Source organism: Coccidioides immitis (genome assembly GCF_000149335.2).
Source record: "Coccidioides immitis RS genomic scaffold supercont3.1, whole genome shotgun sequence".
Lineage (NCBI taxonomy): Eukaryota > Fungi > Ascomycota > Eurotiomycetes > Onygenales > Onygenaceae > Coccidioides > Coccidioides immitis.
In genome coordinates, this window is record NW_004504310.1 from 8,290,028 (window position 1) to 8,311,882 (window position 21,855).

A 21,855-nucleotide genomic window follows, 5' to 3' on the forward strand; every position below is an offset into this window, starting at 1 on the left:
TTGGCGGTCGGCATATTAGCACGGGCATCACTGTTAGTCGACACGGTGTGAGACGACAGCCATGGGGATTCAGACTGGGAAAGTGCCTATGCTTTCGATGAGCTTTATAGTCCCATAAGTGGTGGATATGGGCAAGGCGTCAGGCAGCTAAAGCAAGGGGACACAGTGGGAGTCGGGACTAGTCGGATTGGGATTATTTGATTTAGTGGTATCCCTTATTTTCCTTGAGCGGGTTTTAAATTAAGTGTTAGTTCGTTAACAATTTGGTCATAAAGATCATTATTCGGAGCACAAAATTACAATGTACACCCATTTTAGTACCCTAGTGTGCATGTTTCATTAAAATCAAATGGAACCACAGGCGGGGGTCTAGGGGAAGAATTCTGAACATACCGCTCTGCTCCCTCCTGGAGTCGCCTTCATCATTGTTGTCCTCATATGATCCGTTTCTCTTGGATCCCGCCTCTCTGATCGCTTCGTCATCGCCTCTTAATTTCTCAAAATAGGCTTTGATATCCTCTGCCCCAACTGGTGTGCCACTCTCTGCAAATGGCTGCAGAAACTCCTTGACCTTGTTTTTTAGGTGATTATAAACCATTACACCCTCAATTGCACGAACCCGGTCGAGATTACTTAGTGCTGCCTCCCCGCGCTCAAGTAAACTGCCTGTATGCTGGCTGCCAGCGCTAGGAGCTCCCTGTGCGCCGTCGCCCGGCTCTGAGAGAGGTGGCTCGTAGGTCTCTTCTTCTTCGCGGAGTTGTGGATGGGGAATGAGTGAAGGGAAGCAAGCGGCGCAATGGCAAAGGTAGTCACGGAAATCCTCTTTGACAAAGAGAGAAAAAGTTCCAGAAGGGATATCTTGGGGAAGAGAGTTATGTTTTTCTCTGACTAAAGCTGGAGGGGTCGAAATTTTCAAAGGTTCCTCATTCGTAGAGTCACTCTTGGCGCGCTTTAATCCTGGCTCGCTGTCAAGGTCGATGTCTAGTTTACGTTTTCTGCCGGAATCGTCCTTTGCAGGCGCATTTGGCGTGAGTACGGTAATGTCTGCCTGGGCTGGGTTGGATCGATTTTTATAGACAGGCGGAAGAAATCCTGGAGTGCCAGCATAGCGTTTCAGCCATACATTTGAATCTAAACACTTATAGCAGATGAAGCTCTCAAACTCATCTTCGCCTGGAAACCCGGGTGGCAATGGCGGGTCGCTGTTGTCGGCGTTTTCTTCAGAGTTATTGTTAACCTTTTCCTTGTCTTTGGCTTGATCCTCCGGGTTCTTTTCATTCCAACTTCGAGGAAGCCCAACGAGACACTCGGGGTGATACCAATCCTCGCCACAGCCGCCAGTTTCCACGCTTCCTAGCCCGAGACACTGAAACATCGTTCCCTTCTCCCGGTGAGGATCATAGACCTCCGCACAACAGCAGAATCTATTCCGAAAATTCTGGTTGTATTTGTTCTCCGACGAGGGTTCGTCTGAATGCACCGATTTAGCGCCGGTTTTCGGATCAGTCCGAAGCGTGCAGGGCGATGTTGGTGGAAGACGGGTTGTTCCACAATCGCAGACAAAGTTGCGCTTGGTGAATAGCTCCACAAGCGTGTGTTCTCCATGGCAAGAGATCGAACAGGAGTAGCACACGCCGGCTGGATTATAGGGAGTGTTCGAGTCGGCGGGCGGGGGATTACATGTCAAGCAGGAAAAAAGGCTCTGTCTCAAGGGACCTAAGGGCCGAGTACATGAATCAAATGACTTATTTTAAATTAGTTATATCCCGCGGAATGGGTAATGGTGACGGCCAACGAAGGGAGTTCTCACATATGGAAGGGCCTCGCGAGCATCGAGTTCAAGCTGTAGCTGTGCGTTGATGAATCTAGAACGGCACACCCATTATTATCAATCCCACCCCCAGTTGGACGGTGTGACTTACTCTGCAGCAGTGTGAGAGTTTTGAGAAGCGAAGCTCTCACGCCGAGACCGATTTTCAGCTGATGGGCCAGCGTCAGCTACTGCAGCGGGCACGGACTGATCCATCGCGGAGTAACTATAGGAGCAAGTGAAAGATCTTCTTAAATTCGATTTTGTATCTTAACAACGGCCTTTTGCTTTTTGTTCCTGCAAAGAATCGTCCCGGACCAAACCAGGTTGCGACAACTGCCAGCAGTCGACGCGATACGCTTGACTTAATGGACTGTTTGCACCGTTTGATCCATGCATCCCCTTTGGGTTTAGCGCCCGAGGGGAGATCGTGACGCAACGCGTTAATTGATTTCTCGACGCGTCGTGGTCGTGGTCGTGGCTCGCTGGCATCCCACGCTCGGGAGCCAGTAACAACCTGAAAGGCATTCGCTGACAACACAGTCGACTCTTCAAGCCATTTGGCATCACTCGTGCAAGCGGTTTCTATTCAAAAGCCACATTGTAAAATTTAAATTTTACGGAGACCGTGTTAGTCTTCACCTTCTAATTTTTCCCTTTCATCCCTGCGCTGTCCCTGCAATCAAGTGGAGGAAAAGCTGTAATGAGGTTCGATACCCATGGATGCTGAATATTGCCGCAATAATATCACCGCTAACCATCCTGCACGCAGTTCACCGTTGCCCCCGAGCATTTCGGCCGCCAATCGCGGCACAAATCCTCTTAATAGAAGGAAACGATCTCGTGAGAGAGACGACGATGTATCTTCAGCACCCCCGCCCTCCAGCCGTGAGTAGAAAATCTGTTTGGGTACTTCCCGGAGAAACTTACTAAAGCTGTGCTCAGCCCCTCCATCTTCGCCCCCGTTACTACCCATGGATGATGAAGATGATGATGAAATTGCCCAAGAGGCAGGATTTAGAGATATTGATGATGTCGATGAGTTGGCAGAAGATGAAGATGGGATCGACCTTTTTGGCGACTCATTTGAACGTGACTATCAATTCCGTGGGGATGACAACTACGAAGCTGCCGGCATTGACGATGAGGGTGATCACGAAGAACTGGATGCGGCCACGAGGAGAAGGCTCGAGGCTAGATTGAACAGGCGCGATCAAGAACTTGCCCGGAGAAGGACAATGCCAGCAGCGTTTTTGCAAGAGGATGATTTTGATGCGATTGACCTGTCCCAACTTCGAAGGGCCAGACACAACTACGACGAAGCTCGATCAGATATAGATATGGATAATCCGGATGAGGAGCTCACACTTGAGGATATGGCGGATATCAAAGCAGACAACGTTACCGACTGGGTCGCGTCTCCGGCTGTCCACCGCGCAATCTATCGAGAATTCAAGTCCTTCTTAACGGAATTTACAGATAAGGATGGCCTCTCTGTTTATGGCACTGCCGTAAAAAACCTGGGGGAAGATAACTCCGAGTCACTAGAAATTTCATATCCACATCTAAGCGAGGCGAAATCGATCATTGGCTTCTTTGTTGCGAATGCCCCCGCTGAGGTTCTCAGAATTTTTGATGCAGTCGCCATGGAGGCTGTTCTGCTGCACTACCCCGATTATCAGCGTATTCATAGTGAGATTCATGTCCGGATTACGGATCTCCCAGTGAGATACAGTCTCCGTCAGCTGCGACAGAGCCATCTCAACTGCCTTGTTTGCGTCACCGGAGTTGTTACTAGAAGAACTGGAGTCTTTCCTCAGTTGAAGTACATTATGTTCAACTGTACTAAGTGCGGCGTGACTCTTGGACCATTTGAGCAGCAGGATTCTTCTTCTGAACTGAAGATTACCTATTGCCAGAATTGCCAAAGCCGTGGCCCGTTTAATCTCAACTCCGTGAAGACTGAATATAGGAACTACCAGAAGCTAACCCTTCAGGAATCACCTGGATCCGTCCCTGGAGGACGCCTTCCGCGCCATCGAGACGTGATTTTGCTTGCGGATCTCATTGATGCAGCGAAGCCTGGTGACGAGGTCGAGATCACAGGAATTTACAAGAACCAGTATGACCTGCCGATGACGAACAAAACTGGACTGCCGGTCTTTAGTACGATTATCGAAGCCAACCACATCAAGAAGTCCCATGACCAACTTGCGTCTTTCCATATTACAGAAGAAGATGAGGATCAGATTCGAAAATTATCTCGGGACCCGAAGATCATCGAGAGAATCGTGAATTCGATGGCACCGAGTATTTATGGACATGAAGACATCAAGACTGCAATCGCATTGTCATTATTTGGTGGAGTTAGTAAAGAAGCTCAAGGAAAGATGAATATTCGTGGGGATATAAATGTCCTCCTTCTTGGTGATCCTGGTACTGCAAAGTCCCAAATGTTAAAGTACGTCGAGAAGACAGCACACCGGGCTGTATTTGCAACTGGTCAAGGCGCCAGTGCCGTCGGTCTTACGGCAAACGTACGACGAGACCCCATGACCAGTGAATGGACCCTGGAAGGCGGCGCGTTGGTCCTCGCTGATCGCGGAACCTGTCTCATTGACGAGTTTGACAAAATGAATGATCAGGACAGAACTTCTATTCACGAAGCTATGGAGCAACAGACGATCTCGATTTCTAAAGGCGGTATCGTGACAACTCTTCAAGCCCGTTGTTCCATCGTCGCAGCAGCCAATCCAATCGGGGGTAGATACAAGGGCACCATCCCTTTTTCTCAGAACGTCGAGCTCACAGAACCCATCCTTTCTCGTTTCGATATTCTTTGTGTCGTTCGTGATACCGTCTATCACACCGAGGACGAGCGACTCGCAAAATTCGTTATGAACTCGCATTATAAATCCAACCCTTTGCGGGACTCCCAGGGAGACGTTATCCGTGATGAAGATGGTGTAATTGGTATGGATGAGGAAGATGACGACCGAACGAAGCCTCAGCCGATCCCACAAGACTTGTTGAGAAAGTACATTGTTTACGCCAGACGGGAATGTCGGCCCAAGCTGTACCAAATCGATCAGGGAAAAGTTGCGGATGTTTTTGCAGATATGCGAAAGGAGAGTTTGGCCACTGGAGCTTATCCAATAACGGTAGGAACTATTCATATCATCATCATCATGCTCTGGAGAGAGGCTGATAAGCGTGACTAGGTCCGACATCTTGAATCCATCATGCGTATTGCAGAGGCGTTTGCCAAAATGCGGCTCGCGGAATACTGTACATCGGCGGACATTGATCGCGCTATTGCTGTAGCCATCGAGTCTTTCGTCAGCAGCCAAAAAATTAGCTGTAAGAAAGCACTTTCGAGAGCATTTGCAAAGTATGGTTTTCCCGGGATTATATTTCCCCTTATTGCAGCAAACGAAGCTAATGATTGATGTATAGATATATGCTCTCTAAACCCAAAACTCACAGTCAAAGGAGGGCTACTGATCATAGAGGAACATCAAGAGAGGGTACTGTTGGGGCATAAGTCAGGCATGATATTCCTTTGTTTCACTTTTGGAGTTGAGTGCAGCTTTATATCCTCATGGGCGTGAATGTGGGAATTTTTCAATTCTGGTTCGATGACATGTTCAATGGTATGGGGTTAATGATGAAGTGCAATGGTTTTAAAGGGTATAGTAGGTGATGGATGTTTTCATCTGATAATTTTCTACTGCCATGAAGTCCACGGAAAGGGATTGGTATTACGCCTATACCATGAAGATGCCAGATCTCATGCTCATCTAAATCAAACATAGTATGCTGCCAAGTGTCGCTAACCAGAGCGAAGTCGTAACTCACAGCAGTAAAACCTCAATGTAATTAGAAACCCAACAATGGCAGTTAAAGTTCCCCAGCTTCCTTGGTTAGTCGCTATCGGAGTTTGAGACCACAGAGTTCTCCTGTGAAGAAATATTCTTGATCCACAACCCTGTGCCGTCGTGCTTCCACTTGCTGCGCAGTCGACCATCTATCTTTGCCACGATGCTCTCTCTCAGTGTTTCCAATTCAAAATCCCATGTGCGGAACTGTTCAAGCTTCCCTTGCACCGCCAGATATCTCACAGAATGTGATATCAACCGATAACTCCTATCAAGCTCCATCCATGGCTCCTTAGGATCCAGGCTACCCAGTTTCTGCTCCTCTGAAAAAGTTTTATGGAGGTTTTTCGGAGATGGCGCCAGTTGGAAGCTTAGGTACCGGAGGTTTGTCATGTTGCGGATTACCTTCAGAACCAGGTCCGTGTGGTTGTAGAAGGGGAAGAGGGACGTATATTGGAATGATGTTAGACGGGATATGACCGATACTGGATATGGTAATATGGCATTTTGGAGCGGATCGACCGAACCCCAGTGGTCCATGAGAGATGGGAGATGAAGAAAATAGTACTTTTCGTTACGGTACGCCTTGATAGAGGAGCCTTCATTGAAAAGAATTTCTGTCCATGGGCGCGCGGTAAAGAAAGAATCTGATCTTCCGACATCGTCTACGCCCATTTCCGCCTTATCTGGTTCTGGCGGAGATGCGGTGGATTCCAGGCTGCCTCCGTGCAGGGTTCGGTCGCGTCGCGGCTGCTGGAAGTGCATAGTTTGGAGAGACACGTCAAACGCCCATGTATGTGTCCCTTCTAAACTAGCCTGAGCGATATCTGCGAGGAAGAACGGGGGTGCTATCAACGTGATAATCTCCGGGTCGAGTTCGGCCAGCAGCTGTTTCCACCAGAACGGCTTCTCGCTGCCTGGGAAAATGGAGCGCACCGAGATGACCAGCGAGCGTACATGGCGTCCCAAGCTGTATTGCCGGATAAATGATAAGAATCGATCCTGATCGCGAAGTTCATAGCGAGAGTAAGAGAAGAGATATGGCCTTGCTAATGGGCGGAGTCGGGATGTCGTGCGAGAAACCGCCTTTAGGTCCCGGGCGGGGGAGGCAGAGATGTTGTGGTCAGGGATTTCGCGAAAGTTCCGCAGGGATGGAGAGGTGTCGGAAGAGAGAAATGAAATGACATGATCGAGGAGTTCATTTGGCAAAGAAAGGAGGCTGGCCTGCGGCGGTTGCTCCATGGCGTGTGGGCACAGAGGGTTGAGAAGTGTGTCAGGGTTCTTGTCTCAGTGGAGTTGAGATGAATCATCCTGTTTCTCGTCCAACGTGAACGAGCCAACCAACCAGCACTACGGAGTACTCTGTACGGAGTATTCCATATCGACTTGTTGAATGAGCGACTTACTCCATAACTGCACATGCTCTCCAGGTAATTCATACAATAATTTACTGCATTGGACTCCATACTACCAGGAGAAAATCCTACTCGCCCACTTATTTCACAGGATTGGGCAGTGGAAGAAGCTTTTTCCCTCCCCCACAGCCCACCCACACATAGTACATACTTTTCTCCATATCAACATTCTACTATGGTTTAGGGGCCCAGAATCATGACAATGCGGGGAAAGAGTCTTTCCTTCCATTGCAAAGCAGCACGGAATTGCCCTTTAGTCATATCTTGATAAGATGGGTCGGATGGGCGGGCTCTTATCATCCATCTCCGTCTCGGAGGCCCAGTCCATTGTCTTCATGTCATGACGGTGGGGAGTGCCCAGTCATCTAACAGAGATGAGTATTAGAGAACGATGCTCGGCTATAGGATAGCCGATTCTAGCTGATTGGAGCTATGAAAATATCTCGGCTCCAAAAATTGGGGCTTCATGGGAGCCTATGTGGAAGTGCACAGGCAGTTCGTCACCGGGAGAGTTGTCCCGTGGGTTCTCTTAACAAAGAGAATGGCAACTAAGTATTGTCGGCAGGATAGGTTTGACATTTGCCGGGTCTAGACAGTAGTAATACGCCGCATATAAATGTGGGGAGTTGCCTGTCTGTGTCTTTGTTTTCTTGTCTGTTTTCAAAGTGTTGATCTTGTGTGACTGAAATCCAGATTCCCCCCTTACCGTAAACATTTCGCCTACCTAATGACAAAAATTGGAAAAAACCATGGATGTTAAGGCTTCTCGAAACCCGCCCTTCCGGGCAGAACACCTAGGCTCCCTGCTTAGGACTGATGAGTTGCTTCAAAAGCGAGCAGCCGTTGACAAAGGGACAGCATCAGCAGCAGAACTGGAGCCACTGGAAGATCGCGACATCAGAGAAATTGTCGATCTCCAGCGGAAATTGGGGTTTCACGGCATTACAGATGGCGAATATCGGCGACATAGTATGTCTACCTTCCTTTGACAGGGGAAAAATAAATCAAAAAAAGGAGAATCAAAAAGATATTGAGGTGCAAAAACTAATCGGTGCCATAGTGTTTTGGGGATCGTTTTGGCCTGGCCTCGAAGGGATGACGGAGCTGAAAAATCCTGAGCCTGAAACTTTTCGCCCCTATCTTCCTGATGTCGCTGCGTTCACGGAAAAAGGGTACAGGCCAGGAGAGAGTGTTATTTGCACTGGTAAGATCAAACATGTGGGGAGCACATATTTGAAGGAGCTGGACTACCTCAAAAGCCTTGTCCCAGCCGACGACGTTAAGAGCCTCAAGCTTACCTTGCCGGCGCCAAATTGGTATCATCTACGATACAAGGAGGGTCGTGCATATCCAAAGCATGTGTATCCGTCCGACGACGAGTTCTTCGCAGACGTGGCCAAAGCGTATCAAACGGAACTGCAGCTTCTGTACGACGCAGGGCTAAGGAATGTGCAGATCGATGATCCTAACCTCGCGTGTAAGTGTTTCCTCTCGAATGGTTGGCAGTTACGCTCCGAAGATTGACATTCTGGGAGGGGTAGATTTCTGCAGTGAGAGCATGCTTGCAGGATGGAAAGCAGACCCACTGAACAAAGGCAGTGCGGACGAGCTGTTGGATGCCTATATTGAGCTTTACAACGACTGCCTAAGCAAGAGGCCGGCAGACATGCACGTGGGTCTTCACATATGTAGGGGCAACTTCGTCAACAGCCGCCACTTTTCGGAAGGGGGATATGACAGAATCGCGACGAGGCTGTTTAAAAAGCTCAACGTGGACACGTACTATCTGGAGTACGACACTCCACGGGCTGGGGGGTTTGAGCCCTTGGTGCATGTGCCCAAGGGTAAGAATGTCATTGTTGGGGTGATAACCAGCAAGTTCCCTGAGCTGGAGGAAGAAGCGGAGATGAGAAGACGAGTGTTAAAGGCAGCGGAGTTTATGGCCAGGGGGAGCGGCGAGTCGGTGGAAGAGGCGTTGGACCGACTGGGACTGAGCCCACAGTGTGGGTTTGCCAGCCACAGCTCCGGAAATGCCGTTGATAGGGGTGATATGGTTAACAAGCTCAAGCTGGTGAGACGGGTAGCAGATAGCCTTTGGCCAGGACAGCCGTAACTACTCCGATAGAATGCCTTAAATGATATATTGACTGCTCCATATCCTCTAAAGGCCGGGGAGATATATTATCTAGAGAGAGAGAGAATGAGAGGCTCTTGGCGCGATCGCGCACCAAGATTCCGCCTGCCATGATAAGACAGCAGCGTGCTTTGATTGGCCATTCGGTTTCCACACGCAGCGGGACCGAGTGATGCTTCTGATTGGATGCCTTGGATGAGTCAGCATGTTTCCCCCCTTTTTCAGTCACGTGTGGGGGTGCCTGACTGTTTTTGGGAAAAGCAAACGGACGCCGCCCGAAACAGGAGAGAGCGGCACAGGGAACTAACAAACACAGACCGAAGAAGAGGTCAAGACTGAAAACGGAAGACCCAAGACTGAGGATATAAGAGAGAAGACTAAAAGCCAATCCCGCATCGTGCACCGCAACCGCATTGCCCGCGAGCCGATCGTTGAAGTTGGCATTGATATTTGATCACAGAGGTAAGCCCGGTGCCCTGCTTGTTCTGTACATTACTAATTCGTAAAGTACTTTCTCTGTACGCTGGACGTTCGCGATATAAGCTTGTTTTGCTGATTGATTCCCAGTCCGCCTGTGTCGCTGAATAACGACTCTAATAAATACACAACCATCCCGTCCCGGTCCTGACACCTGCCCCTAAAAACCCCGCCAACCGAGTCTCGCGTCGCCGCGCCTCCCCCCAGTCTCGACTGTACTTTTCCAGTCTTGGTCGCCCTATTGGTAATATTGTGTATCTTTCATTGTTGGCGGAGATTCGCCGTCAAGATGGGAGGCCAGGTCTCAAAACTGATGGGAAAGATCTTCGGATCAAAGGAGATGCGACTCCTCATGCTGGGTCTCGATGCCGCCGGAAAGACGAGTGAGCCTGCCTCTTCTGATCTGTCTCGCGCCGGCTGAAGACTAACACTTTTGCAATAGCCATCCTCTACAAACTCAAACTCAATCAGGACGTCACCGCGATCCCCACCGTCGGCTTCAACGTCGAGTCCGTGACCTACAAGAATGTCAAATTCAACGTCTGGGACGTTGGCGGCCAGGACAAGATCAGGCCACTGTGGAGACACTATTTCACCGGAACCCAGGGACTTATCTTTGTGATTGATTCAAACGATCGCAGCCGCATAGAGGAGGCCCGCCAGGAGTTGCATCGAATCATTCTGGACCGTGAAATGAAAGAAGCTCTTCTTTTGGTCTTTGCCAATAAGCAGGACATCAAGGGCGGTAAGCCGACTCTATCCTCCTGAGCCTCTGTGGCTGTTTTGGAGTGATGCTGATATGTTCCGAAGCCATGGATCCAAAGGAAGTGACCGAGAAACTCCAGTTGAACCAACTTAAAGACAGGATATGGTTCGTCGTGCCGAGTTGCGCAACAACCGGCGAAGGCTTGTTTGAGGGATTGGTAAGAGAACTGCTGGACTCGTGGAAAATATGCATTTGCTGACCGCTGGCATCCAGGCTTGGCTCTCCAACAATGTCAAGAGCCAGCAGCAGAGACAGGGTAAATAATAACTCCGCCAGCTCACCAGATCCCCGTCCCTCACTGCGCAATTGATCGTCTGCTTTCCCTTTTCTAACACTCGGCTTTACAGGATGAACATGCCCACGCTACGCCCTTCCGACTCTATTTTCTTTTTTCTTTCTTTCTTTCTTTCCTTTTTGTTTTTTTACTCTTGTTCATGTTGGGCTATTTCGTAATAATGATGGCTGATGTGACATATGCATATGCACTTTTGAGTTTTCCCTGGAAGCCTTATGATTTGCAGCCTTGTTTCACTGATTTCTTTTGCTCTTTGCAAGGAATCCTTCATGTTAGATGATATCCCTTCTTGTTCTGGTGTATTGGTTCTATAAACTTCCTGACCTTATATCCTCTCTATTATTTTGTAATATACCCTCCTGACACAGGGTTTTCTTCATTTCCTTTTTAAAAAACAGAAGAGAAAGACACACACCTAGTGGGACAAAATCAAGGACTGCACAAATACTGCCTGAGGCAAACTGTTCATGTATTATCACAGTTAAACATATTGTCCAAATCACAACTCCAGCCAGACAGCATAAGGGGTATCATAAATTCAATTGACCATACTCCGGAAATCCACAATGTCAAAGCTTCTTACCGCCCAACCATCCGGTACCTCTCTCTTGCCATGCCCCCCTCGGCACCCTCAATACCAAAGCCCTCACCTACTTCACCGACAACCCTCGCTGGCGCTCCACCGACCACGCAGAAGCTCGGCACCACCATTCCAGCCGGGACCACCGCGCCGTCAAGGACTACCACGAAATCCTTTAGAATTGCCATGCAGCCCACCACAGCATCCTTTCCGACGTGCACATGGTTTCCAATTGTAGCTGCTTCGATCACGCTACGCTCTCCGACGAACACGTGGTCTCCGATCTTGAGAGGGTAGTATGAGTGCACGCCTCGATGGAGGCGAGAGGGTGGTCGTAGCAGACAGGAGCGCGAGAGGTAGGTATAGCGTCCGATGCTGACAGCGATAGATGGTGTGTTTGGGTTGCTACCGGAACCGCCGCTGGTGGCGGTGCTGGGAGAAGAGGGTGTTGGTGGTTGTTGACGGTAGAGGTCACCGCGTATGCAGACGTCGGCTTGGATGACGGTTTTGCCTCCAAGAATGATGTGTTGCGTGCCGTGGACTTGGTTGCGACGGGAGACCTTGTTACCAGTATCCTATGGAGGGTATATTTGATCAGCTTCGATATAGCACCCGAAGCGTTCCGTGGTTGAACGGCGTGACAGAACGGAATATAACGCACAGTTTCTATGTATTCACCCCTGATGGCTTTGGGGGCCATGGCGAGTGCATTCAAATCGCTAGCAATCTAAAGTAATGGGAAGAGTGGGCGTGAGTTGCTGCGAGTCGACGCAGACGCTGACAGATATTATTTACCCTCCACGGCGAATGGAGTACTTCGTATCGAGGACGCGGTAACTATTTTTAAAGTTGTCGGTTGTTGGCCGGGAAGAAACGTGCCAAGATCGAGTTGAGTTTCAGGACCTGTCCAGCTCAACTCGTAACCAATACGGAATACTCCATACTCCGTACTCCGTACAGTACAGAATTATACAGGGTACTCCATATATGCTTGGTTGTTAAGTTAGTTAAAAGCTCAGGTGCATGGTCTGCAGTATTTATATTAATTTCAGTCCCCCTTTTATTACCTTTTGCACAGCACTTTTCATTTGTATATTATTTTTTACACCTTTGTGTTGAACAAGTACAAGAATTAGAATTCAACCTGTGGTTTGGCTCATTCCTATCTAGTCCACTCGCCTAGAAAAAGACGAGAAAAAACACAAAAATTCATTTCAAACATACTGTCTCAAGAGTGAATTGGTTTCTTTTGCTTTGAACTGTTAGTAGGAACTTAATGTTGGTTCTCACAGACCAATAAAACAGGAATAAAATGTACTATCTGCTCCCAGAGCAATGGGAAAACACGGGTATTTTTCCGGGTGAGGAGGTTGTCATCTCGGGTACGCCGCATGCAACAATGTTGATGGAGACGAAGGATAATGATTTTCGGAGATACTAGCATCGCATGTCCGCAGAGTGGCAGCGGATAGGAACCATGCTTTGGGGTTGGTGAGAGATTTAGCCACCAATCTACCTTTACAACCGCATTTATTCCTCCGCAGCCTAACAAGAGCCTGTTATATGCAAATATCACGACGTTATGCCTAGCGTTGGTGATCGATTGGAAATACCCAGCCGATGCCACCATCTTCCCATGCCTGCAGCCGGGTGGAGAGACTGTCAAGTTTCTCAGCTGGAGAGGGAATTTCTGTTCTTCACGGCCTTGTCGAGCTTCCAGCTGGAAAACATCAACATATGCTGCAGGTGGAAGAGCATGATTCTCACTGTCAAAGGTCTGTTCCGGTTGTTCCCTATAAATGCTTTGTATACTTGAAATGAAGGTCTCGGTGCTTGGACAAAATATGGCATATATTTAGAAGGGCGGCGGCGCCAATAAACACAAAGAGCCTCCATATTGTGCTGTTACTTGATGTATTGTCAAGCATGTTTTAAAACCGTCTCAAGAGCCTGTTGGGAGTAGGGAGAACAGTTATCGATTATTATTATATATATTTGATAGCGCATGTGGTATTCAACGTAACCCGAACCCATCATGCAAAAGACAACTATACATAAAAAGCCAAAAATTGAAGGGAGTATATAGGAGCCGAGAAATGAGTGCTATTGCTGAGGGTAGGATTGGAAAGGCTATTTAAGCTGGCCTGCTGTGTGGCTCAGGTAGCTCTCCATCAAAGTGCACTTTGAAGGCTGTAATTCGTTAGCGCAAACATACATGCCGTTCACTCAATATAGGGAACTTACTCATCGGGAATACAAAATAACTGCCATGATCCTCACGCATGTAAATGTAGAATCCACCTGGTCGAGGGACCTTCTTTAGTTCCCCTTGAGGGCCTGGCGCTCGACGCAAGTTCTTCAGTTTTCCGATCACACGAAGCATGGAGGTGAGAGCCACCATGTTTGCATCTCTACCCAAACAAGTATGGGGCCCTTCACCGTAGTGAATGTAGGAGTCTAACGGTCTGTCAAGGCGAACTTCATTTGGATTTGGGAAAATATCTGGGTCCCGGTTCGCCGAAACGAAGCTCACGAAAACTTTATCGCCCGGCTTTATTGAGACATGTCGACCATCGTCATCAATTTCCATCGCAGTTGTGGCTTCTCGATATGAGCCGAACGTGCCATTTAAACGGATGGCCTCCATGCAGTAGTGAAGGAGCTTGTCATCAGATTCCGGGGTGTCTTGATGAGCAAGGCGCTGAATGTCCGGAAGGTGGATGCGCCCTTCTTCAGAAAGGTAGTAGTCTATTATTTGAGTGAACTAGGTAACCCAAAGATAGAAAAGGTGAGCTTTTATTTTGAGATCTGGGCATGAAAGCTGGACAGCTGTAGACACTTACCACTTGTGCCTGGTTCGGAACCATTGCTCCAGCAGTTGGCATAACTTGGGACCAAGTTACCTCAGATACACTCTGGCCACTTGCTAGCAACCTTCGAATCATGTGAATCCCGTAGTCCTTCAGTGCAGTCTCATTCTTCCGGAACCGATCCACAATTCCGGAAATTATGCTAGTAACTTTCACACTCTTGACATACCCTTCGACAATTTTCCCTAATTGTTGCGCAACTACTCGGGCTGCTTGCCGGAGAGGGAAAGACTTTGCGGGATCAAGATCAAAGAAGATACATGTGAAAACGACACACATAACCATGAACATTTCATGCTCGGTGTATATACCTCTAGGATTCTTTTCAGTTTTCAGCGGAAGGGAGAAGATATTCGAGGCGAAATGGACATGTGCAAGATTACCAACACTGTAGGCATGGTTAGCTCGGGAAAATGATATCTTCCGGTTGTGGACTCACTCTCTGGTGATATCAACCTGGTTCACTCCTGCAACCTTGTAGGATTTCTGCCTTAGGAGCTTAATAGTGATATCCTCATAAAATTGCTTCACCTGTTTCTTCCATTCATCATGGTAAAGCGCTTTACCCATCAGTTGTCTTTGCTTCGCATGTTTGGGAGAATCTCCAGAAAGCATGAAGTTTAACCCTCCTGTACCGAATAAGAAGCCAGTGGCTTCACCCCACGTTACTCGAAAATCTTTCGCATTATCTAGAATGGTCTTAGCCCCAAGATATGATGTCAAGTTGACACGGGGGGGAATGAAGGCCGGCTTTTCCCATGAGAAATGGGATTCTCTGCCCAATCCTGCAAATATTTTCTTGTTCTCGCTGGGGATTGTCATGGGATAATGGGCATAGATTGAATCTGGCTTAAAGTGGTTAGGGAAGGATCTGAGAATGAGTTTATAAAATACACAGCCTTGATTGATGTTCAGATCATAGTGTGTTTCAGAATAGCCCCAGTTGGTGAGACTCTTGGGATGGTAATCGGTCTATAATGATCAAATTAGCAACGCTCAGCATTCTTTCAAATTAGATTATAAAATCCTCTCTCGCGGGTAAAAGGGAAAATCCATACGGTATAGAACCTGTCCCCTCGAACCAACGCAACCGCGTCCGAGAGAATGGCTCGAGACAGCGTATACGTGGGGCAAATTCCTGCACCAGGGACCATTGGAATTTTAGGCTCCTCGGCAACGATACCAGGGTATAGTTCAACGTGATCGGGGTGTTCATATAAATGACGAAGTTGATCCGCAATGTAAGGATCCGAATTAATTTCTTCGAAGGTTGTGTACTCCTTAAGCCCGAAGAATTTCCGGAATTCATTGAGGGAGCCACATCCCCACTTACGTGCCTGTTGAATGCCGAGAATTTCAACCGCTCGTAGAGCTTTTGGAACATTGCGCGGACCGAAAGAACCTAGAAAACGGTTATTACAGTGAACAACCTGATCGGGGAGGATGTTGATGAATGTACCGGCAATTTCTTCAGTGCTTTCGGTCATAATCTTCACAAGGTCGTCATCGTTGAATCGGCCATCAGAGTCACGTTTCAAACCTGCAAAGGATCTATGAGACGGGTCCTTGGGTAATTCGGTCTGCCATTTCTTCATGCCCATCAGGAGATCAGACATCGAGACTTCTCCAGCAGGTTTTCCAAACAATTCCTGGTATATCCCTTCTGTCCACCTTTCGTCTTGTTGTCCGATGCAAGAATGCCATCGGTAGGCAAGATTGAACTCAACCGAGCATTGATTGCCTGTTCCACTCGCTGCGGCCTCTGGGGTGGCGTTGTCACGCATGTTCACTCGTGGATCCTTGGGAGATTAGCAATGTTGTCGAGGCAAGGGCTGTCTTTGTGTCTTACCAAGCACCAAGTAGTGTTACTGCGTGTTAGATTAATGATTGTACGCACGTAATCGTACAATGTAATGTTTATATAGAGGCCGCAGGTAACCCTGTCCACATTGTCAGCAACCGTCAAAACAGATGGAGACCAATGCTCTTACAGTCGGGCTGTCTGGAAAAGATCGGTGTCATATTTGGCCCATGCTTTGGTGGATTCCTCAGGCGATAGACCAGTCCTCGGCTTGCTAAACCGCCCACCTTCGTTGATATGCGCGAGTTGCTCAGCGACATAATTGTGGAATCTAATAGTGTCAAATGTCATCATTTTACAGCTGGCAAGGGACGTATGGAGAAAAGCGTACCGATTAAGCATAACTAGAATAACGCTGCAGACCGGGGGCAGAGCAAGAAGCCTTGGTTCAGAGAAACAATCCGGTTTTAATTTCCCATCCTTGAAGGTCCTCACCTGGTTTTGGTCCTCTTGGTTGTCACCATACAGGGTTGAAAGATCGAGGTAAGAAGAAGTCTGAGAGATATTTGGGTTTCGATGGTCGGTTTGGAATAAATCTTCTGACATTAACTTCATTCTTTAATGGAAAAGGGTACGACATTTCTCACCATGAATGATCAGGGAAGCCCAGGCGAAGAACATGCTGGAAACACCGTTAGGGTGAGGTTTGAATTCCTCCCGAGCAAAGATGCTGTCAAAAATCAGGCCTGGATCAGGGAGAGCACCGAGTTGAATCGTCGATGGGATGATGGAGCGAGCATATGGAGTGTTTGCTGCGCCAAGTTTTGGAAACAGGGGATTGTTATTAGATCCGTCTGCAGATCTGTACATGTATTCGTCTCCGAATGCACTGATGGAATCTGTAAGAAGAGGTGAAACACGAGAAAATATATTAAAGGGGTGGGCCGCACGTACGATACTGATGGATGAGGAAGGGTATTCCAAAGCTCGGTGACGAACGAGTTGGTCAACTTGGTCCTCATGTTTGACTCTGGTGGTAACCCCGCGACAAGCTATCCGAAGTAAGTCAGCACAGAAAACCTAAGTAAGCGTTCGAGAAGAACATACGTGGATTATGCGCTCCATGATGTAGGTCTTGTCATCAGTGAGATCACCGGATCTCTTATTTTTCAGCACAGCTATCAGTGTTCCCCATCCTTTGGGGCCCATCGACCTCAGGTCCTGGAGAAGAGAAGTTTTTGCCTTGGGTCCTGTCAAATAAGTTCCGTCACCGGATTGCTTTGGGAGCGGGCGCCTGGCGGCGTGAATCAACTGCGCATATTGTTTGAATGTACTCTCGACTTGTGGGCGCTTGACAGCACTCTTGCGACTATTGACTTTGTCAATGCCATTCCGGGAGGCCTTGGTACCAGCTGCCGTCCCGTTCGTATGGCCGATGCCATTTGAATGACCATTGGTAGTGGACATAGTTGTTGAGTAGGCTGCTTCGAAATGAAGCTCCAATCCTCAACGAAGAAGCCAACTACTGATAAGGCGAACCCTGTGAACCAACACTTCTGTAGCACTTCAAATGCAAAGTTAAGACCCCGAAGACAGGAAGAATGAACGAGCTCTGTGGGTTCGCACTGAATGAAAATGGAAGAAAGCCGTTTGAGGGTCTTATTTCGCCATTTGTACCGGACGTGATCTCGGATAAGGCTGCCCAGTCCAAAAGCTTGACGATCAGCACGGATGAGCGTCCATCTGAGCATTGGAGGAAACCATCCTGGGCTAATTGGGAGTGATTGGCCTCAACCGCAAGCCACTGGGAATCTTGCCTGCAGACAAACCAATGGGGGGGCGGCAGGGATCCTCAAGTCGACAACGCAGCGTCGCGGCTGCAGCAGGGCACCTGCTGGAACAAAGCTTAAGATTGACATTCCGTTGGCGGGGTTGATAAAGCCATCTAACCAGGAGAAAGGCACAAACACACACATATACACAGAACATGAGAGAAAGTCTGTGAGGGTCCAAATGGGCTGGATGAATGAGCAGTTGAACGCAGTGTTGGTGAGACAGGACGTTAAGAGTTGCCGGATCTGGTTAGTCCCCACAACGGCTGTCGTCGTCGTTCTTTGGGATCACCAAAAAAGCATCACACCTCTTACCAAGCTGCCTCTGCTGCAGCCAGCCACCTACAAGTGAGATCAGCGGTCCTCCATTCAATAGTGTGTGAGAGCCAAGAAGGAACTAGTTGAACGCTGGTGCATAGACTTTCTTGTGAAAGTGCGAGCGCTGTTCAACCTTTCGGAATTGACTTTGATCGCATCGGCTCGCTAACTCAGTTACCTTATCCAAATGTCCACCTAGCCCTCGTTTTTGTGGCAGATGAAATTGCTGTGGGACCATAAATCTAGTCGTGAAGCGATGTGAGCCGGCTCTTCATAGTCTTTACACCCTCGCTGCCACACCAGTTCTCATCCGCCTTTGACGTGTCAAATGTGTGCCGCGAACGTCCGTGAACGGCGGGCTGTCGGACCCATCCGGTCCTTGCTTTCTGCACCCAGGGGATGTACGGATTCATACGTTAATACTGAACTTTGAGAGCCTCCAATGACGATCACTGCAGAGAAAGCGTCTTCACAAAAAGTACGGGGTCAATGGACTACTCCGTACGGAGTACTCCGTAATTGACGCCCAATCGCTCAATTCGCATGACATATTCGAGGACTCCAACCATATTTTGCTGACTAGCCATTTCAAAGCCGACTGGATTGCTGTTCCACTCAAGATGCTGCAGAAAACAAGAACCGAGCTCTTCTTAGACCCCGCTCGCTCGCAGCCTGGGAAGCTGCAGCTCCCAATGCAAAATGGAATCATTGGCAAGGCCACAATTCGGTCGTATTCCCGAGTTTTCTCAGGCCATTATGCCGTGAGAATGACCAGCTTTTCGAATACGAGTTACCGCCGCGTTATTCTTTCGCCAAATGACCCTCACCCTTGACCCTCGTATTGACATGGTTCAATGACCATAGGATCTTGCAACAGTTAAGTTACCCAAATGTGGTTGTGGGCCTCTGGTGCAATGGAGACTCCCGTATCAGCGTTCGCAATGAAGAGGAAGTTCTGAGAGGCGCCTCAAAATGCGGAACGCGGTTGGCTATTGATCGCGGGCGGATCGGCAAGTCGGATCTGTCAATAGAGCTCGTTCAGCTGCACTTGCAGCATGCACAAGAGCTTTTCTACTCGTCCGATCGGGAATCGCAACTCATGTTATGCAGGGCTCGAGGTTCTTTTGGAAACACAAAGTATGAACCGAGGCTCTCAGAGACAGAAATAAATCTCCTAGAAATGTCAACTGGAGGCCAGCCTTTTTTGAGTCAAGTTTCTATTTCCTCCGTTGTCTTCAAACATCACGCTCTCGAACCTGTGAATCCTCTTGTGTCGAAAACCCGAAGCCAAGAGGACTTGCATATTCAACAATGAGCCAAGTTTCCGATTACGGTTCATATATGCCACCGAAGACATTTGTGCTTTGCTTTGATGGGACGGGGAATAAGTTCTCCGGCACGGAGGCGGATTCTAATGTTTTGAAAATTTTTCGGGTTAGTTTCATGATTCGATGGTGTCAACCTTTCAGCGCGACTGGACCTAAACATAACAAATAGATGCTAGATAGAAACCAGGGACGCCATTTCCATTACTATCAGCCTGGGATTGGAACTTATGTTTCCACCGCCTCGCTCTCAAACACTGGCCTTCTATCACGCATCAAAGGGTCGTATATGAAGGCAAAGGACTCCGCTGTGGGTTCGTCCTTTGCTGAGCATGTCGTTGGCGGCTACCGATTCCTGATGCGATACTACTCTCCTGGAGATGACATATACTTTTTTGGCTTCAGTCGGGGTGCATATACCGCACGTTTCCTAGCCGAAATGCTAGATTTCGTTGGTTTACTTACCGCAGGAAACGAAGAGTTGGTCCATTTCGCGTGGAAGACATTTTCTAAATGGCAGCAAAGAAGTGGTGACAGCGAAGAGGATAAGCTAGAAAAAATGAAGTTGTTTAGATATATGAAGGCCTTCCGTGAAACCTTCAGCCGCCCGATTAAGCAGATTCGATTCTTAGGACTGTTCGATACGGTGAATAGTGTTCCGAGTTTCGAATCCGCATGGATGCAGAGGAACAAGTTTCCTTACACTGCACGAAGTTCGGCAAAGGTCATCCGACATGCCGTAGGTATTGACGAACGCAGAGCTAAATTTCGACAAGACTTGATATCCGAATGCCGTCACTGCACAGTGAAGCAATATTCAGCGGCCCGGAGATACAGTCGCTGGAGAGCTCGTCTCCGTGGGAAAAGCGCAGAGTCGCGCAAGGATACCGGTAGACGCACAGATACATGTGCCAAGGAGATCGACGATAAGGGACATAAGCATAGCAATGGCCATCGCAATGGCCATAGCAACGGTCACAGCAACGGTCATGAGAACAGCCATGGGAACCGCCAACGGCAATTCTCACCCAGCCGAGCGGATTCCTATGAAGTGGAAGATAGGTATCGCCCACCAACGAGCCAGGGAGCTGGGAGGGACCCTTTGCATCTGTCAGCACACCAGCCTTGCGACCTGGATTCGGAAATTGCATCTGTGCGGAGCGGGAACTCGCAAATGTCGCTGAGCCGGGGCCACAATATCGATACTGACGACGGTGCGCAAGACATCCAAGAAGTGTGGTTCCCAGGTGGCCATGCAGATATTGGAGGCGGGTGGGAACTTAGGCCTCAGGAAAGGTGGCCCCTTAGCCACGCTCCATTGGTGTGGATGGTGCAGGAGGCTCAAAAGGCTGGGCTGCAATTCGATGAGCGCAAACTACGGCAGTTTAAATGCAATAATCCATACCCAGGCGGCAAGCAGAGCGTACGGCTCGAAATGCCATCCGTTGTTATTACCGATGAACATGGAGCTTCTCCTGCTGATCCCGACCTTGAATGTCATCCAAGTGATAGCAATGATAATAGCAATCACGCCTTGGACATTGTTGGGTCCATGGTAGACGAAGAATTTCACACCGCTCTCCATTCTTCGAGCACACAAGGGCACCTTCACGACTGCCTCGAATTTGGTAGCGGGTTATCGGCGATATCAGTGATCATATGGAAGATCATGGAGTATCTCCCATTCCGCCGAATGGATCTGCAAGCTGACGGGAGTTGGAAGCCGATTCGCTGGCCTCTTCCCTGTGGCGAAGTACGGGATATCCCTGCGGATGCTCATATCCATGTAAGTGCAATCCGGCGTATGAGGGCGGACAAGAACTATCGACCGGGGAATTTGATTCTGGGAGGTGGTGGACGAGGAGTGAGGCGCGCGCCAGAACATTTGGGCATTGGGGAATGGGTGGTTGCAGCGAACGAGGGGGATGTAGTGCGAGAGACATACATGAGAAAGGCTCGCGGTGGTTGTTGCCCAACTAGCGTGAGTAAGTCCCGGGAGCAGGTGGCTCTTAGACCGGACAACAGCACTTAATCAGGTTTTTGATCCCCTGAAAAGTCCCTGCTTGTTTTGCGCTAAATGGGTCACATATTGGCCTCCTTATTGATCAGCCATGCGTTTGATTTGAATGTGAACTCCTCAGAGCTATAATGCCCTACTATAACAGCTCAACCTTCTCTTGTTTCTTGATTAGCTGAAAGTCTCCATATAATCCTTTGAAAATGAGACATTTCTATTTGTAAGTTAGTTTTCTACCCGCTAGTCATCATGAGCGCTTTGCTTTCCCTTCCACTCCGTTCCTTTTAGTCAAAGACTCAAACCCACAAACCCATTACAACCACTAGTTCAAGCCTCG

General features: G+C 48.6%; 8 protein-coding genes across 8 annotated transcripts; 4 read left to right on the forward strand and 4 right to left on the reverse strand.

Annotated features, from left to right (window-relative positions):
- Window positions 1-314: 314 nt before the first annotated feature.
- On the reverse strand, window positions 315-2,115 carry CIMG_00048 (metaphase-anaphase transition protein; the record flags this gene model as incomplete). The annotated part of the gene is made up of 4 exons (XM_001246276.2): window positions 1,923-2,115; window positions 1,811-1,865; window positions 394-1,744; window positions 315-322 (listed from the first exon to the last, which is right to left on the reverse strand). The coding sequence occupies exons 1-4, from the start codon at window positions 2,024-2,026 to the stop codon at window positions 315-317; spliced, it is 1,518 nt and encodes a 505-aa protein (XP_001246277.2). The 5' UTR covers window positions 2,027-2,115.
- On the forward strand, window positions 1,911-5,404 carry CIMG_00047 (DNA replication licensing factor MCM2). Its single transcript, XM_001246275.2, has 5 exons — window positions 1,911-2,518; window positions 2,583-2,698; window positions 2,756-4,971; window positions 5,032-5,201; window positions 5,267-5,404. Exons 1-5 carry the CDS (start codon window positions 2,514-2,516, stop codon window positions 5,352-5,354), a joined length of 2,595 nt encoding a protein of 864 aa, XP_001246276.1. The 5' UTR covers window positions 1,911-2,513; the 3' UTR covers window positions 5,355-5,404.
- A 329-nt stretch (window positions 5,405-5,733) lies between these two features.
- Window positions 5,734-6,930, reverse strand: CIMG_00046 (F-box domain-containing protein; the record flags this gene model as incomplete). Its single annotated transcript, XM_001246274.1, has 1 exon — window positions 5,734-6,930. One exon carries the CDS (start codon window positions 6,928-6,930, stop codon window positions 5,734-5,736), a length of 1,197 nt encoding a protein of 398 aa, XP_001246275.1.
- Window positions 6,931-7,852: 922 nt separating this feature from the next.
- Window positions 7,853-9,216, forward strand: CIMG_00045 (methionine synthase; the record flags this gene model as incomplete). The annotated part of the gene is made up of 3 exons (XM_001246273.2): window positions 7,853-8,072; window positions 8,164-8,580; window positions 8,645-9,216. 3 exons carry the CDS (start codon window positions 7,853-7,855, stop codon window positions 9,214-9,216), a joined length of 1,209 nt encoding a protein of 402 aa, XP_001246274.2.
- A 328-nt stretch (window positions 9,217-9,544) lies between these two features.
- On the forward strand, window positions 9,545-11,188 carry CIMG_00044 (ADP-ribosylation factor 6). Its single transcript, XM_001246272.2, has 6 exons — window positions 9,545-9,699; window positions 9,746-10,097; window positions 10,157-10,459; window positions 10,525-10,637; window positions 10,694-10,736; window positions 10,828-11,188. Exons 2-6 carry the CDS (start codon window positions 10,004-10,006, stop codon window positions 10,830-10,832), a joined length of 558 nt encoding a protein of 185 aa, XP_001246273.1. The 5' UTR covers window positions 9,545-9,699; window positions 9,746-10,003; the 3' UTR covers window positions 10,833-11,188.
- A 166-nt stretch (window positions 11,189-11,354) lies between these two features.
- CIMG_00043 (dynactin Arp1 p25 subunit) lies at window positions 11,355-12,055 on the reverse strand (the record flags this gene model as incomplete). Its single annotated transcript, XM_001246271.2, has 2 exons — window positions 11,355-11,930; window positions 12,017-12,055. 2 exons carry the CDS (start codon window positions 12,053-12,055, stop codon window positions 11,355-11,357), a joined length of 615 nt encoding a protein of 204 aa, XP_001246272.2.
- Window positions 12,056-13,489: 1,434 nt separating this feature from the next.
- On the reverse strand, window positions 13,490-18,034 carry CIMG_00042 (fatty acid oxygenase PpoC; the record flags this gene model as incomplete). Its single annotated transcript, XM_001246270.2, has 12 exons — window positions 17,134-18,034; window positions 16,981-17,078; window positions 16,674-16,915; window positions 16,418-16,622; window positions 16,217-16,357; window positions 16,075-16,165; window positions 15,685-16,024; window positions 15,284-15,627; window positions 14,665-15,197; window positions 14,199-14,613; window positions 13,600-14,119; window positions 13,490-13,545 (listed from the first exon to the last, which is right to left on the reverse strand). The coding sequence occupies exons 1-12, from the start codon at window positions 17,491-17,493 to the stop codon at window positions 13,490-13,492; spliced, it is 3,345 nt and encodes a 1,114-aa protein (XP_001246271.2). The 5' UTR covers window positions 17,494-18,034.
- Window positions 18,035-19,487: 1,453 nt separating this feature from the next.
- Window positions 19,488-21,756, forward strand: CIMG_00040 (uncharacterized protein; the record flags this gene model as incomplete). The annotated part of the gene is made up of 2 exons (XM_001246268.2): window positions 19,488-19,610; window positions 19,674-21,756. The coding sequence occupies 2 exons, from the start codon at window positions 19,488-19,490 to the stop codon at window positions 21,531-21,533; spliced, it is 1,983 nt and encodes a 660-aa protein (XP_001246269.2). The 3' UTR covers window positions 21,534-21,756.
- Window positions 21,757-21,855: the final 99 nt, after the last annotated feature.

What these genes read in the sequence shown, in the direction of transcription:
- CIMG_00047 (XM_001246275.2), top strand. An exon ending in CTGGAGCTTATCCAATAACG is followed by an intron (nt 4,972 to 5,031) that starts GTAGGAACTATT and finishes AAGCGTGACTAG; the next exon opens with GTCCGACATCTTGAATCCAT. An exon ending in CTTTCGAGAGCATTTGCAAA is followed by an intron (nt 5,202 to 5,266) that starts GTATGGTTTTCC and finishes ATTGATGTATAG; the next exon opens with ATATATGCTCTCTAAACCCA.
- CIMG_00044 (XM_001246272.2), top strand. Translation starts at nt 10,004, where the DNA reads ATGGGAGGCCAGGTCTCAAAACTGATGGGAAAGATCTTCGGATCAAAG. An exon ending in CGATGCCGCCGGAAAGACGA is followed by an intron (nt 10,098 to 10,156) that starts GTGAGCCTGCCT and finishes CTTTTGCAATAG; the next exon opens with CCATCCTCTACAAACTCAAA. An exon ending in TAAGCAGGACATCAAGGGCG is followed by an intron (nt 10,460 to 10,524) that starts GTAAGCCGACTC and finishes TATGTTCCGAAG; the next exon opens with CCATGGATCCAAAGGAAGTG.